Below are 17,673 nucleotides of genomic sequence, written 5' to 3' on the forward strand. Positions count from 1 at the left end.
AGCAAGCATCGCCCGCATTCTCAGCTGGCTTTGTCATGTCATGTCATGTCACCAAATCTGATTGGCCATGTATTGCTGTGATGTCATCACGTCAGCAACGTAGGCGGAGATCGCTCATGGGACTATCTCCAGAAAGCAGAAGACACCCAAAATCGAGCCAGAGCAGCGACAGATTGAGGAAACAGCACAGTGAAGAGGCCACCAAAAAAGGTGAAGCTTTGAGATTTGGGTGGGGGAGTCTTTCACACCCTTGAAAGCACTGTTTCTCCCTCTACTCAGACGAAAGCTGCAAAACGTTCAGCAAGACCCATCCATATATTCTGCTTGCTATGTGAGAGCTCTCCACGAGGTGGCAACATAGGTCTCAATCTCTGGACCCCAAGGTAACTGTTGGCAAAACTCAAGGATGTGTGTTTTTTCTGCAGGGAAATTAATTCACAGCATTGATGTGTCTCCTTCATCTGCTTGCACCACACTCCTGCATTTGCTTCCCGGGAATGTAGAGTCAATGAACGCCGTGCGCGGCTGGCAGAATAGAACCTCTGGCCACGTGGACCCGTGCTGGGAACTGGTCAGCGATCCTCCGTGTGTGAGCCCAGGCACTGTTACAAGCGTGTCCTGGCTTCCAGTCTGTGAAATGTGGGTGGGTTGCTGGTTGCTTTTGCAGCCAAGTCTCTTCGGCCTCCGTTCAAAAAAAGCCACAGCAGGCTGCATTCACTCCCCCGTGGAAAAGTCACTGAGGCCTGGACGATCCACCAGGCTCAGCTCTGAGAAACCAGGAAAATGGCCCTTCACGGCAATCTTGATTTTGGGATTCCCCCGTGCTAGATACCCGTGTCCTCACCCCTTATTGCTGTAAGCCGCCTTGGGAGGGCTTCTGCTCTGAAAGGCAAATAAATACATTCCCTCAAAGTCTCTGTCCAGTTTGGCAGCAGCAGCCCCCTGTGATGTCCCCCCCCCAGCCTCATGTCAATAGGTCCAGCTCCAGTCTTGGGGGGGGCTCCTCTATCAGGACTCCCCAGTGGGCTTCTCTGGTGCTCGTGGCAACGGGCAGCCGCAGTGTTCCAGTGAGTACCAGGCAGCTGGAACTGGGGAAGCTGCCATTTATTTTCCCACAACGTTGCCTGTGTAGCACCCCCCAGGTCATAGGGTGGCCATGTGTCTGTCAGGAGTGCTCTGGTGGCTTCTCCCAGTAGATTCCAATAGCCAACTCAAGACACAGATGAAAGGATTTCTTTTCAAAGCTTTAATCCTTTTATAACGTAATGACTCTTTCAGATGCTAATCACCAGCGAATATAGCAAGGAACAGCAGGGTAGCCTAAGTTTCAAGTAGTCAGTTGATCCCTGTTTGAAAGAGAGTCACTTGAAGACCCAGAACTTATGGGCTAGGGAGAGATCCTCCCTCTTTCCCTTGGGTTCACGGGAGGCGGCCGTTGCTTGCGCGCCAAACGGGCGCTATTCCTCCTTTCTGCACCCTCCATCACTCTTTGCGTCTGTGTCGAGCGTCTAAGAAGCCCCCCTCCCATATTCCCTCACTACCCGGGTTGCTATCTATCTCTGGGATGCCGGCAGGAGGAATCTCTGCCAGGTGCTGAGCCTGTGAGGGATGAGCTGGCCCCTCTCCCACGGATAGCGGTTCCTCCTCAGAATCCGAACTGCTCTGAGGCTCTCTGGGCTCAGTTTCCACCCTGACAGTGTCCTCTTTTACAGAGGCCTTCTTTTGGAGGGGCTGCCCTGTCCAATTCCAGTTTAATGATAAAGAACCATCAGAACTGTTGTTCATCGATGGTTAGCTGACTAAACAGCAGGTACCCAGGACAGATCACCTGGTGACAGTCTGTCGCACATGACTGCATCGCTATTCAAGTTATAATAATTATCCCTAAGTGTGCACCACTATATATACAAATTAACATATGGAACTTTTATGCAAATTTGCATCATCTTTTGTCCTCTTTTTTAGTGATGCATTTCCCGTGTGCCGGGCCTATTAACCCTCCGGCCCCTGACACACTTCCTTGTAGCCTTTAATGCAGGGGCAGGGACATTGTGGCCCTCCAGACGTGGTTGGACTGCAACTCCCAGCATAGCCAATGCTGGAGTTTGATGGAGGCTGCAGTCCAGCAATATCTGGAAGAGCCCACATTCCCCATCCTTTCTTTAATGGCACCCCGGGGTGGAGTGGAGTGGGGTTTCGCCTTGTTATGCTCTGGCAGGTGTTGGTGAAGCCCTAGGTGTTCAGAGTGGTGTCCCTGGGGGGTCCCTTGCCATGCCACAGAGGGTGCCGGCATGCAACTGTCATACAACAGAGTTACCACCAGTGGTGTAGTGGTAAATTTCACAGCTAGAGATTAATGTGTTGATTGACCTGTCTTCTATGAATCTGTCTAATCCTTTTAAAGAGTTATCTATATAGACTCTGTCTTTGGAAGACAATCTTACTCGGTCACGAGTGATCGCCATCATGATGAGTGGTAAACTTGGTAAAAGTGGTAAATAACTGAAGAGAGCTTCGGCTATTGGGCGGTATAGAAATAAATAAATAAATAAATGTTGATGTGCAGGTGTGCTAATCTTGGCAGTCCTCATAGCCACACCCCCAAGGAGAGTCCAAAAATCCAGGCAGCTGTGTTGATCCATATTGAGAAACCAGTTCTAGCCGTTTTCATCTCCACCACCAGGAGCAGCTCTTTTGTAAAGCTTAGTTGCCCATTCAAGACCAAAGCCGCCCCTGCCTTGGCCCGCGCAATACTTTGCATTCAATGGTGGCTGGTGCCCACTGGGTCTGGTAGGGCAGAGGACACGGCAGATGTTCAATATTCTACTGAAATTGCCAGAGGAGGACAGAAGATAATGTGCGGCACTCAGCAGCTGCACATGTACCTGGTTATGGGGGATCTCTCTGCCACAAGTGGGTGGGGGGACAGGTGGAGGCTCACTGGCCCACTGGCCCCCAGTATGTTCAGTCGTTCAGTCGTGTCCGACTCTTCGTGACCCCATGGACCAGGGGTCCATGTCCTGCATTCCTGTCCTGCGCTCTCTCCCGGAGCATGCTCAAGTTCATATTCATTGCATCGGTGATACTATCTAGCCATCTCATCCTCTGCCGTCCCCTTCTCCTTTTGCCTTCAATCTTTCCCAGCATCAGGGTCTTTTCCAGAGAGTTTTCTCTTCACATTAGGTGGCCAAAATATTGGAGCTTCAGCTCCAGTATCTGTCCTTCCAATGAGCACTCAGGGTTGATTTCCTTTAGGATTGACTGATTTGACCTCCTTGCAGTCCAGGGGACTCGTAAGAGTCTTCTCCAGCACCACAGTTCGAAAGCATCAATTCTTCGGCGCTCAGCCTTCCTTATAGTCCAGCTCTTACAGCCATACATTACTACTGGGAAAAACATAGCTTTGATTAGACGGACCTTTGTCAGCAAGGTGATGTCTCTGCTTCTTACTATGCTGTCTAGGTTTGCCATAGCTTTCCTCCCAAGGAGCAAGCGTCTTTTAATTTCATGGCTACAGTCACCATCTGCGGTGATCTTGGAGCCCAAGAAAGTAAAATCTGTCACTGCTTCCATTTCTTCCCCTTCTATACACCAGGAAGTGATGAGGCCAGATGCCAATGTCTTCGTTTTTTTAATGTTGAGTTTCAAACCAGCTTTTGCACTCTCCTCTTTCACCCTCAACAAGAGGCTCTTTAGATCCTCTTCACTTTCTGCCATTAGGGTGGTATCGTCTGCATATCGGAGGTTGTTGATAATTCTCCCGGCAATCTTAATTCTGACCTGTGATTCATCCAACCCGGCGTTTCTCATGATGTACTCTGCATATAAGTTAAATAAGCAGGGCAACAATATGCAGCCTTGTCATACTCCTTTCCCAATTTTGAACCAATCGGTTGTTCTATGTCTGGTTCTTACTGTTGCTTCTTGACCCTCGTACAGGTTTCTCAGGAGACAGGTAAGATGGTCTGGTACTCCCATCACTTTACGAATTTGCCACAGTTTCTTGTGATCCACACAATCAAAGGCTTTAGCGTAGTCAATGAAGCAGAAATAGACGTTTTTCTGGAATTCTCTTGCTTTCTCCATGATCCAGCGAAAGTTGGCGATTTGCATACTGCTGAAGCCTAGCTTGTAGGATTTTGAGCATCACCTTGCTGGCATGTGAAATGAGCGCAATTGTGCGGTAGTTTGAACACTCTTTGGCGTTGCCCTTCTTTGGAATTGGAATGTAAACTGACCTTTTCCAGTCTTGCGGCCATTGTTGAGTGTCCCAAATTTGTTGGCATATTGAATGCAGCACTTTAACAGCATCATCTTTTAGGATTTTAAATAGCTCAGCTGGAATACTGTCATCTCCGCTAGCTTTGTTGTTAGTCATGCTTCCTAAGGCCCACTTGACTTCACTCTCGAGGATGTCTGGCTCAAGTTCAGTGACCGCACTCTCATGGCTATCAGGGACATTCAGATCTTTCCTGTATAGTTCTTCTGTGTATTCTTGCCACCTCTTCTTAATCTCATCTGCTTCTGTTAGGTCCCTGCCTTCTTTGTCCTTTATCATGCCCGTCTTTGCACAAAAGGTTCCCTTGAGATCTCCGATTTTCTTGAAGAGATCTCTTGTTCTTGTTGTTCAGTCGAGATCTCTAGTCTTTCCCATTCTGTTGTTTTCCTCGATTTCTTTGCATTGTTCATTTAAGAAGGCCTTCTTGTCTCTCCTTGCTATTCTCTGGAACTCTGCATTCAGTTGGATGTGTCTTCCCCTTTCTCCCTTGCTTTTCGCTTCCCTTCTTTCCTCAGCTACTTGTAAAGCTTCATCAGACAGCCACTTGGCTTTCTTGCACTTCTTTTTCTTTGGGATGGATTGAGTTGCTGCCTCCTGAACAATGTTACGGACCTCCATCCATAGTTCCTCAGGCACTCTGTCTATCAGGTCTAATCCCTTAAATCTATTCCTCACCTCCACTGTATATTCATCAGGGATATGATTGAGGTCATACCTGAATGGTTTAGTGGTTTTCCCTACATTCTTCAATTTAAGCCGAAATTTTGCAACAAGAAGCTCATGATCTGAGCCACAGTCAGCTCCAGGTCTTGTTTTTACTGACTGTATAGAGCTTCTCCATCTTTGGCTGCAAAGGACATAATCAATCTGATTTCGATATTGACCATCTGGTGATGTCCATGTGTAGAGTCGTCTCTTGTGCTGTTGGAAAAGACTGTTTGCTATGATCAGCGTGTTCTCTTGGCAAAACTCTATTAGCTTTTGTCCTGCTTCATTTTGTACACCAAGGCCATGCCTGCCTGTTATCCCGGTGATTTCTTGACTTCCTACTTTAGCATTCCAATCCCCTATGATGAAGAGGACATCTTTTTTTGGTGTTAGTTCTAGAAGGTGTTGTAGGTCTTCATAGAACCGATCAACCTCAGCTTCTTCGGCATCAGTGGTTGGGGCATAGACTTGAATTACTGTGATGTTGAATGGTTTGCCTTGGATTCGTACTGAGATCATTCTATCGTTTTTAAGATTGTACCCCAGTACTGCTTTCCCCCCCCCCTTTTGTTGACTATGAGTGCTACTCCATTTCTTCTAAGGGATTCTTGCCCACAGTAGTAGATATGATGGTCACCTGAATTAAATTCGCCCATGCCTGTCCATTTTAGTTCACTGATTCCCAAGACGTCGATGTTCAATCTTGCCATCTCATGTTTGACCACCTCCAGCTTACCTTGATTCATTGATCTGACATTCCAGGTTCCTAAACAATATTGTTCTTTACAGCATCGGATTTTCTTTTCACCACCAGACACATCCACAGCTGAGTGTCCTTTCGGCTTTGGCCCAGCCGCTTCACTCTTTCTGGCGCTACTTGGAAATACCCTCTGCTCTTCCCCAGTAGTATATTGGACACCTTCCGACCTGAGGGGCTCATCTTCCGGCGTCATCTCTTTTAGCCTTGTGATACGTTCCATGGGGTTTCTTGGCAAGAATACTGGAGTGGGTTGCCATTTCCTTCTGCAGTGGACCACATTTTGTCAGAACTCTCTGCCATGACCTGTCCGTCTTGGGTGGCCCTGCACGGCATAGCTTATGGCTTCACTGAGTTATGCAAGCCCCTTCACCACAACAAGGCAGTGATCCATGAAGGGATCTATACTGTATAGAACCACCTTTATAGAACCACCTGTATACAAGCCCCCAGTATAGAACCACCTTTGTTTGTATTACAACGGGGAACAATATATTGTTACTTGGAACATTCATCCCCCACCCCCATCGACTGTGAGAGTTGTAGGTAAGCTCAGAGGGAACAGGAATTTGGCGGGGGGGGAGATGACATCAGCGTCCCCGCTAATAAAAAGGTGCTAGTGCCGCATCCCTGTGAGCCCTGGCTCCACTACACCACTGGTTACCGTCCCAGCATCCTCAGCCGCATTGGCACATGCCTCTCATATCATGTGTTGCGATTGCTCAGAGGCCACAAAACCTTTGGGGCCCACAATGAATGCCAGTCCCTATGTGGATGCCGTCTGGAATCCCCACTTGCTCACAGGTGCAACCACAATGGCATTGCCATGTCTCCTGAGGCGCAGACCTGGTGAGACTCGGGGGGGGGGAGCCTGGGAGCATGGAGCATGGTGGCGCAGGTGAGGAGGTGGTGCCTGGTGACACATGGCTGACCGAGTGCTGTGGCCTGGAGGCATCAGAAGAATCAGGGGACTGAGGCTGTGGCACCTGGTGGATCAGGGTCAAGGTGTGGAGACGGTGCGAGCAGAGCCTTGGTTCCCTTCCTCAGATAATGTTTAGGGACTAGTAGGGCACCTGTCATGCACACGGTCCCAGGTTCAATCTCTGACATGTCCAGTGAAAAAAGGATTAGGCAGCAGGAGATGGGAAAGACCCTTCTTCTGTCCGAGACCCTTGGAATCTGCTGCCAGTCAGAGCAGGCGATACTGGGCTCGATGGGCCAATAGTCGGACCTGGGATAAGGCCTTTTCTGATGTTCATTCTTGGATGAGCCCTGGAGAAAACAGTCCGTTCTTGTTGTTGTTGTTGTTGTTGTATTTATATCTCGCCTTCTCCCAATACTGGGACTCCAGGTGGCTTTACAACATCAAAAACTTGTACAGTTAAAACATAACTGCCCATTCCTTTGCCAATGGCCCCACGTTTTGGGATTTAATTCTTTCCCTTGAAAAGAAGGCTAAAATCTTGAAACTTTGGGTTATATTCTAGAAGCTACAAGCCATAGCTGCCCATACCCCATGAGCAGGGCGGGGGGATGTCCGACAGGCAGAAGGTCCCTGGCTCGATCCCGTTCTCCAGTTGCAAGGATCTTGGTTAGTAGGACTGGGAAGGAGCCCTGCTTGAAACCTTGGAGGAAGAGTATTACCTCTTCAAGAGTCAGGGCTGTAGTGGAGCCAGGGCTCACAGGGTCGAAGCACCAGGATTTTTTGATTAGCAGGGATGGTAGCATTTTATTTTGTCTCCATGGACAGCTGGGAGTCATTTTGGACTCCCAGCTGTCCATGGAGGCTCAGGTGTCAGCTGTGAGCCAGACAGCACTGTATCAACTCCATCTGATACGGCGGCTGCACCCCTTCCTTCCCGACCATCTGCTCCCATCGGTAGTACAATCCCTGGGGTCCTCTCATTTAGACTACTGTAATGCGCTCTACGTAGGGTTACCCTTGAAGACGGTTCAGTAGCTGCAGCTGGTACAGAACGCGGCGGCTCGCCTGATTAAAGGCAGCCGCCGGCAAGATCACATCACTCCAGTGCTGAAGGAGTTGCACTGGTTACCAGTTGTTTTCTGGGCCAAATTCAAGGTGTTGGTTTTGACCTTTAAAACCCTATATGGTTCCGGCCCAGCCTATCTCAAGGAGCGCCTCCAGCAGCACCAGACAGGCCGCTTAACAAGTTCAGCCTCGGATGGCCTTCTCTCTGTCCCATCAGCCAGGACAGCTAGACTGGTGGGGACGAGGGAGAGGGCCTTTTCTGTGGTGGCCCCCATTCTGTGGAACTCCCTCCCTAGGGAACTCCGCCATGCCCCCTCTTTAATGAGCTTCTGTTGTGCATTAAAAACGTGGTTGTTCAGGCAGGCATTTGGGGTGGGTTAGGGTATTTTAGAAAATGTTTTTATTGTAGAATTTTATTGTTTTAAACTGTTTTATTGTATGTTGTACATCGCCCAGAGTGGCTGGGTGACCAGCCAGATGGGCGATTAATAAATTTAATAATAAATAAATTTAATAATAAATAAATAAATAAATAAATAAATAGCATCATCTGCCACCTCCTTCAGGATTCTCTGCTCCCTCTGAGTTTAGCTGCAGTCCTCACAGTTGCTGGATAGCAGGTGCGGGGGGGGGGGGGATTTTCCCAGCAACAATATACTGTTGTGAGCTACCTCTGTTGTGATGCAAAATATTTTGGGGTGCCTTGGTCTTGAATGAGGAACTAAGAGCCATTAGCTTTACAGAAGACCTACAAAAGACAAAGGCAGCCACTTACAAAAGAGGAAATGCATCACCAGAACAAGAGGTCACTGATCTGCATAAGATTTGCATATGCTAATTTATACGTATTGATGCAAATTTAGAAATAACTATTACAATTTAAATAGAAATACAGTGCATCTCACTAGGGATGTTGCAGAAATCCACAACAGATTCAGATGAGTTTGGATCTCTATGAATCCATCCTGTAGATTCTGCAGAGGACCTACTTTTCCCAAGTCACATGGATTCTGTGGAGCTGTGGACCAGTTTTTCACTTTTGGTGTGGCTTCGCACTAATTTGCATTGGTGCTAATGCATATGAACGAATGCAAATTCCCTACGAATTAGCACCGGTCGAACAAAATTCTGGTTAAAAAATCCGATGCCGCCAACGAGCGGACGATCCAACGAAAGATGCCTGACAATTTGCAAAACACAGACGGAACGGATTTAACAAAGTCCATACATCCCTACGTCTCATCACATCCTGTGGAAGGCTGTGGCCGGGTGACCTGTGTGCCCACCTGTTCAGTCTGCTATGGAGGCGCTACACCGTGGCGGGCCACAGCTCCGATGCTTCTTCGAACCGGGATTGGACAGAACCGGCCTTCAAACAGAGGACGGTCCTTTGGCAGCCCTTTCCGAAGAGGGCTGTCCTCTGCGGGAGAGGACCGCTGGCCGCCCTGGGACATCTACCGTAAGCACACGGGGGCGATGCGGAGCATCACAGCTGCCGCGGCGAGCGGCTCCGCTCCAGAGGTCGCCACCGCGCCACCGCCCAGGGCAGGCCGCCGAGGCCGCCGGGCCGGGGCTCCGGCTCCGCCCAAGGCAGCGCGCTTCTGCCCCGGAGCGGCGCGGCTGCCCTGCCTCCCGCCCGCCCCACGGATGACCACGCGTCCCGCGCGGGGCGGCGGCGCAGCGGCTGGAGCGCAGATGCGCAGCGGCGGCTCCCCGCGGCGGGCGCTGCGCCTTCGCGGCTGGCCCCGCGCGCTCGTTTCCCCCCTGCCGCGGACCGACGGCTCGCGCCGGGGCGCCCAGCCGGGGCGAGGCTCCAAGGAAGAGCGGCGGGGCGCGCGGCGGCGGGAGGGGCTCGGCGCGCTCCCCGCAGCGGAGGGCAGCACGGCGATGCTGTGGCTCGGGGTGGCCCTGCTGGGTCTGCTGCGCTGGGCGCGTGCGGAGACCTACACGTCCATGCTGAGCATCCGCCAGGCGCTGGCGACGGAGGGGGCGCTGCTCCGGGGCTTGCGCGCCTACCTCGAGGAGGAGAGCCGCCGGCTCGACGACCTCGGGCGGTAAGGCTGAGCTGTGCCTGGGGGCGCGGGGGGGGGGGGCGCGAAGCCGCTCCAGGGCTCGGTCAGAAGCAGTCAGAACTCTGACGGAGCTGTCTTTGGATGCCTGCAGTGAGCAGGGGGCTGGGCTGGATGGTCTTGCAGGCCCCTCGCCGCCCTCCTCGTCTGTGATTCTCTCCAAGCTGCGAATTCTCCGCCCCACTGACATGGGAGCCACCAGCCTCCGCCACCAGGGAGGTCGAATTAGCCCCTCATTGTTCTGGTTTTTAAGGAGGTGTCGATAGCTGGTTTTACATTTTTGCAGGTTTTGTGGTTTTGTGTTTTCGAGCTCCTTCTTGTTTAAGTTTCTTCAACATTTGCTCGGCAAGACACCCTGGTGCCCTTGTGCTTGAAAGGTGGTCTATAAATACCTGAATGAAGACGTGAATACATGATTTCCCCACGTGTATTTCCTGCACAGGGAGCGTGAGCTGGGACTTGTAAGATTTTGCCTTAAAGCTCTGGCTGGGATTCCCAGATCCGCTTTTGCCCCTGAGTGTGTAAAGCTTGGCTCGAAGGGGCAAGCTGGTGGCACAGTTAGAGCAGACAGAACAGGGGAAGCAGGGAAAGCTGAAGGTCTCACCAAAAGGTCATAATAGAGTCGGTAAGCTGGTGAATCCAGGAGACGCCCTCCTTGCCCTGTCACCATAATGCCGCCCCCGCCCCCAGTAAAGAACAGAGCATGGTGGCGGTGGTGGCAGGAGACACTGGTAATACATGTGAGCAATGGCTCCATGTGAGGATCAAATCAGTGAAGCCCACCCATGTGTGCTTTTCCAGCACCTTTCCTGGGGCTGGCCCCACCATTGGACAGAGCGAAGCAGTCGCCTCAGGCAGCAGATGCTGGGAGGTGGCAGGAAGATGTTGGAGGAGACACCTGTGAGCCACGAGGCCTGCTCTGTGCCTCCTAAGTTGGCCTGCTGCCTGTCCCATCATCAACACTGAAGAACGATCCTTCTGCTAGTCCAGCTGGCTGTTGCACAAGGACCCTTCTCCAACCTGTCGCTGTCCAACTGTGACTTCCATCATCCCCAGCCAGCATAGCCAGTGGCCAATCTGGAGGGTGCCAGGCTGGGGAAGGCTGGATTGGAGGAGCTCATCCATTATTCTACCCTGCAACAAATGGCTCCTCATGCCGATTTCCTGGCCCTTGTGGGGGCTGTCCAAACTCAGTGTTGCAGAGGGTTATGGACAGATAACCTGAAGGATGCTGGGTAAAGGTTCAGGAAGTGTGTGACGACCAGAGGAAGCTACTAGAAGGAATCCTACCATGCTAGCAAATGAAACATAGGCCAGTGGTGGTCAGGTGACACCCAACCTGACCCCTGTCAAAGTTTCCTGGTCAGACTTGCTTGCTGGACTTAGGATTGCCTGCCACCCTGCCCTCCACTCAATGGGTGCTGGATTCAACAGGCACATCTTGTCCTGCCTCATGCTAGAACCAGCCACAGAGATGTCCAGTTTCAAACCGCCTCTCCTGTTCTGTTGTCTGTGCTCTGCTGTTTCCATGGGGGTGAGGGGAGGATCAATCCTTCTCCACAAAACTTGCATTTCTGGATTGTGAAATTGGCAAGGGAATGTTGCGATTTGAAACAGACCTTTGGCAAATATTCGCCTGTCCTTTCGTTGGTGAATTTATGAACTGTATAATGTATAATGCGAACCACGAGACTGTTTTGAAAGGGAAACTAAATGCAAGGCCAAAAAGAAAAGAAAAGTGCATATAGCCAGACACAAATGGGCTTTCGGAAGGAAAAAAAAATGATTCACGTAAATTATATATATATTTTTCCCATGGTTGAGTAAGTTCTGCAGGGGAGCTGCATTTTCAAAATGTTAAATGCAAAGAAACCACAGATTTCACTGAATAAATTGTTTGAGAGCAAATAAATCTTTTTGAAATACTTATGCAAATGTCAGAAGGGAGAGAGAAAATTCATTCACTGTATCCAACATGAAGCATCCATCCAGCGGTAATGGTTTAAATCTTTCAGAGAGGACATTCTTCATGTGACTTGCTAGGGGTGGGCACAACTCTCCATTTCTGTTTTGCTTGGTTTCTCATTTCTCCAAACTTAAGTCCATTTCATCTTGTTTTCACATCAGTTTGCAGCAGGACAAGAATTAAAGGTACACTCAGAAATTTGAACATATTATTTGTGCATATTTCTCCTAATCTATGCATTTTGCTAGCACTTCCTGGATATAATGGATTTGGGTTGTTATTTTCATTAATATTTGCCCGTTGGTGCGCACTTTCTCCTACTATAGATATTCCCATCAGCATTTTTGGATTGGAGCACTGCACTGCAAAATTTGGACAGCTGCAAATATAGAGGATAATGGCTAATAGTTCTGATGGTCATATGCCACCTCCAGTATCAGGGGCATTATGCCTGTGTACATCATGGTGATCACTTGTGACCGAGTAAGATTGTCTTCCAAGGGTAGAGTCTTAACAGTGGGTCTGCAGGTGGCTGTGAAGGCCAACTCTGGCTCCACACAGCCTCCCACAGCGAGGACATAGGTCCAGGTGGAAGGCAGTCACGATGAAGGTTTGCTTGATGTAATTGCTGGGGAACATGGGTGGGAGGGCGCTCTTGCACTCACATCCTGCTTGTGCTTTTCCTGTGGGCAGCTGGCTGGCTGCTGTGTGAACAGAATGCTGGACTAGATGGACCCTTGGTCTGATCCAGCAGGGCTCTTATTATCTCCATATGGAATATTCTTAACCTGGTTTCCTCCAGATGAATTAGACTGCAACCCATCATTCCCAGACAACCAATGGCCATGGTTGCTGTCCAGCACAGCTGGAGGCCACCATGTTGTGGAAGGCTGGAAGAGAGGTTTATAAATGTATAAAATGATGCATAGTGTGCAGAAATATTAGAACCTGGGTCATCCCATGGACCTGAATGGTGGGAGATTCAGGACAGATAAAAGGAAGGACTGTGTCATGCAACTCATCAAAGGGGTGATTTTGCTTCAGAACGGTGTGCCTGGGGAGCACGTGCCTTGTTTGTAAGCAGAATCCCGCTCACAGAAGCCTCCCGGGGGTGAAGATTTACAAACAAGGCGTGCACTTTTCTGCTGCCACCACAGCATCAGTCTCTGCAGCAAATTCACTGGCAGCAGCAGTGCAGTGCCCCCCCCGGGGGGGGTTCTGAAGGGAGCAATGTGGCCTCCCTACCACTGTGTCAGGGTGGAAACTGAGCCCAGAGAGCCTCAGAGCAGTTCGGATTCTGAGGAGGAACAGCTATCCGTGGGAGAGGGGCCAGCTCATCCCTCACAGGCTCAGCACCTGGCAGAAATTCCTCCTGCCGGCATCCCAGAGATAGATAGCGACCCGGGTAGTGAGGGAGTGCGGGAGGGGGGCTTCTTAGATGCTCGACGCAGATGCAAAGAGTGACGAGCGATGGAGGGCGCGGAAAGGAGGTGTAGCGCCCGTTTGGCACGCAAGCAACGGCCGCCTCCCATGACCCAAGGGAAAGAGGGAGGATCTCTCCCTAGCCCATAAGTTCTGGGTCTTCAAGTGACTCTCTTTCAAATGGGGATCAACTGCCCATTCGAAGCTTAGGCCACTCAGCTGTTCCTTGCTTTAGTCGCTGGTGATTAGCATCTGAAAGAGTCATTAAGTTGTAAAAGGATTAAAGCTTTGAAAAGAAATCCTTTCGTCTGTGTCTTGAGTTGGCTATTGGAGTCTACTGGGAGAAGCCGCCAGAGCGCTCCTGACACACTGGCAGTCCTCCCCCCCCCCATTTATGGAATAAGCTGTCAGAAATGTCAACACTTATCCGCTTTAAAGGGGTTCGGACAAATCAATGTAGGACGGGTCTGTCTCTAGCTGTTAGTCGTGGTGATGGAATGAAACCTGCACTGTCAGGGTCAGTGCATCAGTGCTCTGCAGCAGCAGTCGGGGAGGGCTGCAGCTGGGGGTGTCGGAGAAACCTGCAATGGATACAGATGAGTTCAGATCTCTCTGAATCCGACCGGGAGGCTCTGCAGTGGACCGACTTTTTCCAGGTCACACGGATTCTGCAGACTTGCAGACTGGTTGCTTGCAGTTGGGGGGTGTCAAGAATGCAGGCCTGCTTTCTGCCGTGGGAACAGGCCAGGCTGTCACCTCCAAGAGGGCCACCTGGAGCTGGGATTTATCTAACTGTTTCTCGGCTCTGCAGCTCCAGGCCAGGCTCAGTCCCTGTTAATTGGGAAAGAGATGACCGCTGGGCTCGGTGGGAAGATCCTGCCGAGGCCGAGGGTGGTGCGCCCTGGGACTGAGCTTTGATTGGCTATTTGAATTCTGCCTGGAGTTGCAAGGGCTCGACCGTAAATAGGGGGGCTGAGGAAGAGGCGGTCTTCTTTTGCCCCGTGGGTCCTGGGGTGTGTTACTGTCTGAAGGCTCTCCTGGAAGGCCCACACTTTGGTATGTATAGGATAGACTAGATAGCTTTATTGTTTTGTTCTTGGGGGTATGTGGAAAGGCTCTCAGCGTTCCTAAGGATTTGGGGGTTTTGTATTCTTGCTTGTAATTTCCTGTACACCCTACCACCTCTCCCTTTCCCCTCCCTGTTGTTCCTCCCCTTAATAAACATCTTCCCAAGTTTTAGTTAGTGTGATGTGTTCTGCATAACTCCAGTGCTAATTTCAGTGCCTATCGGCCAGGGTGGTCAGGCATGGGGTTATAGTGGGGATTTGTGGCCAGGTTTGGCCTGTCCTACCTTCTAGGGTTATTGGGTTTAGGGCCAGCGATCCTTCACAGGGGGGATTTGAGCAAATTTGCATTTGTGCTAATGCACATTAGTGTAAATGCACACTTGCAGAAGTGGAACAAAATTCTCGTACATCCCTTTAAAAATCTGATTCCATCCACGAGCAGACCACAGAACAAAAGACATCTGAGTATCTATGAAACACAGACAGAATGGATTTAACAAAATCTGCTCATCCCTAGCTACAGCCTTCCTGGCCTGCTTGGGGGAGCTCCCTTACCACCATGGGATACACGATGCAGGGGTCTCCTGATATTCTTAGCACACCATATTCTTTTGGGGTGGAAGCTTTGAGGCCAAATTGAACAAGACTATTTCTGCAGGCAGCACTCATTAGAAGGCCCAGAGCTACAAGGCAGAGCTGGTAGCCAAATACCATTCTTGGTTTCCCACCCACCCCTTGCATTTTCCAGATTCTACAAGAAAATTCAGGCCTTGCACCAAGGACCAGGCAGCACGGTGGCTAATCCCTTATTGGCATACGCCCTGATCAAGAGACTGCAGTCCGACTGGATGAACGTAGTCTATAGCATGGAGGCCAGTGAGAACATCCAAGGTACTTTGCCCGCAGCCAAAGCCACAGTCTCATGCTGGAGGTGGTAATAATAATTGCCGGGTTGGGTCAGGCCAAGGGTAAGTCCAGGAAGTGAGGGGGACCGAACAGCCTGCAAATGGTTGCCAAGAAAACAGCCAGTGCAACTGTGAAAGACCACCTTCCCCAACCTGGCACCCGCCAGATGTGTTGAACTACATCTCCCAACATGCCTCAGCCAGCTTGCTTATTCCCAATGCACTTCAGGGTCGACTCTTTTTCAAGGGGGCATAAACCTTTCAGTTATATCTAAGTTGTTTGAATCTACCTCAATGTTTAGCCTGAGGTGGTGTCCGAACGTACCCTAAAAACAAGAGTCACAGCACATTTCTCCCCCGCTCCCCCACGACAGGACCGGCCCTACCATGAGGCAGAGTGAGGCAACTGCCTCAGGCGGCAGATGCTGGGGACAACAGTGATGCCTCCACTCCAGGGCATTCCTCCGGAGCCCCCAGGTTATTCCCTGCTGTTGGAGGACAGAGCTGTGTGTTCCAGAACTCTCTAAACTAGCCTGCTGCCTTCAGGCACAATGGTGGACACAGTCCCATCAGCGCTGAAGTAAAATTAAACTGCCAGTCCAGTTTGCTTCTGTATGTGGAATTGGGGAGGGCTGCCATCTTGTCCTTTGCCTCAGGCAGCAAAATGTCTTGGCCAGCCCTGCCCCCACAGCAGCATTTTCTGCCCCACGTTCACAGTGCAGGTGACAGGCCCGCAAATCAGCTGATTCAGTCGTCCATCTTGCCCCTCCCCATGTTTTCTTGCTTTTTTAATGCTGCATATAATGTTCATTCAATAAAACATATTTTGTCCCCTTTTCATTTTTTTTAAAATTCCCATTGGCTTTAAAATAGTTGAAAAACTGCTTTGGGGGAGGGAAGAGGCTCTTCCACAAGCTCACAGACTCCAGCCAATCAGAGCTGTGCACAGCCAGTGCTCCCTTTAGCCCCTGACACACAGAGCTTGATCCTGAAGAGAGGATCCGGCTGTTTTAAAAATGGCGGTGAGTGCACTTCCGCTACTCAAATTATGCATTTAATATACGCCTTGAAAGCGTCCAACAGCGGAGGGAGAAACGATTATGAGAGGGATCCCAGGCTACCTGGAGCAGGTTGGGCAGGAGCCTTGAGCATATGGACGAGTAAGGGTATAATTGTTTATTCTGACCATGACCAGCCCATCAGCTCTCTTACAAAGATTGCAAACGTTCCTCTTCCCTCCCAATCCACTTTTCTTTCATGTCATGTGAGGCCTACAGAGGCAAGGAAAGGAAAAGGGTCAGGCCTAGAGGCCTGGGGGAGGGGGTTGGTTGGTTGGGGTTATCCCTGAGAGGAGTAGTTTCATTTACCCAGTTAAGTTTCAGTTTCATTTCCCCAGTTAAGTTTCATTTCTTCAGGTTTGAAACAGTACTTTCATATTTGAAGGAGGAGGGTATAAAAAGAGAACGAGAGAGCCCGTAAGAGCAGAGCTGGGGAGACTAGAGCAGGAAGGAAGAGCCGGAAGAAGCAGCCTGGAGAGGTCTTAAGTGCAGCTAGGATAAAGGAACTTGCATTTTGCAACTTTTATTTTCTCTTCATACCTTTTGTATCACACAGCTCTATTGCGTAAATCACAAATTACTTGTGATTTGCTTGCTTTAATTTAGCAGTAAACTGTTGTGGTTAAACCCCGTGTCTAGAGTGCTAATCACTCCACGGCTACAGCCTAAACCCCACATTTTTAGGAAGAAGAAGGGGAAGTTTAAAAGAAGGAAGGTGGGGCTCTTAAGGAGGCAAGAGATCCTGAAGGAGTTGCTCAGGGGGTCCAGGTCATAAGGGGAACCCTGACATCATGTATTTTGGATTCTAAGCCTACGGGCAGGAGCTGTCCTCTTTCTTCACTTTGCAAGCTGCTCTGGGAGGGTGCGATCAAAATGCGATAATTAAATAAGTAATCAGTGTTACCCACGACTGGCTTTTCAGCACTGAAGAACAGCTACCGGAGGTTGGAGGAGGACCTGCCTGTCTTTGAGGACCTGGAAGGGGCAGCCCGGGCGGTGATGCGGCTGCAGGACGTCTACTCTCTGAGCGTGAAGGCGCTGGCCAAAGGGCGGTTCCAGAGGACCAGCAAGGCTCCCCTGCCCGACCTGTACAGCCCCAGGCAGGATTTCTCCTTGTCTGCCGACGACTGCTTCCACATTGGCAAGGTGAGTGGCACATCCAGGTTAGCGAGGAGAGGGTTGGGTGGTGGCGCTGGGCGGTTGGAGGTGCCTTGATTGTGTCTTGTCCTAGGCGCCAGATCCCAAACAACCCAACCCTGGATCCAGGGCTGGAGTTGCCCACCCCATGGGGCTGCCAGTGGAGGGTGGGAGAACCAAAGATCCCCCAGGCGTGGAGTGAAGGGAGCCACACTGTGTTCGTACCGCCACACTGAACCAGAATTGCTGAGGACGCTGCTCGCCATGACTGTGCAAGCACACCGACGCATGCTGCTCCATTTCTCCCTCTGGGCT

At 50.5% G+C, this 17,673-nt stretch overlaps 1 protein-coding gene across 1 annotated transcript in view; it reads left to right on the top strand.

The window, feature by feature from the left end:
- Positions 1-9,621: 9,621 nt before the first annotated feature.
- P4HA3 (prolyl 4-hydroxylase subunit alpha 3) overlaps positions 9,622-17,673 on the top strand; it is a 32,140-nt gene continuing 24,088 nt past the window's right edge. The window contains exons 1-3 of the mRNA XM_084841584.1: positions 9,622-9,788; positions 15,007-15,149; positions 17,144-17,367. Coding sequence (XP_084697710.1) covers positions 9,622-9,788; positions 15,007-15,149; positions 17,144-17,367 — 534 coding nt within the window. The remainder of the gene's footprint in view (positions 9,789-15,006; positions 15,150-17,143; positions 17,368-17,673) is intronic.

The sequence above is a fragment of the Heloderma suspectum genome, chromosome 3 (assembly GCF_057233095.1).
Source record: "Heloderma suspectum isolate Gila_16-S chromosome 3, 16-S_ref, whole genome shotgun sequence".
NCBI lineage: Eukaryota > Metazoa > Chordata > Lepidosauria > Squamata > Helodermatidae > Heloderma > Heloderma suspectum.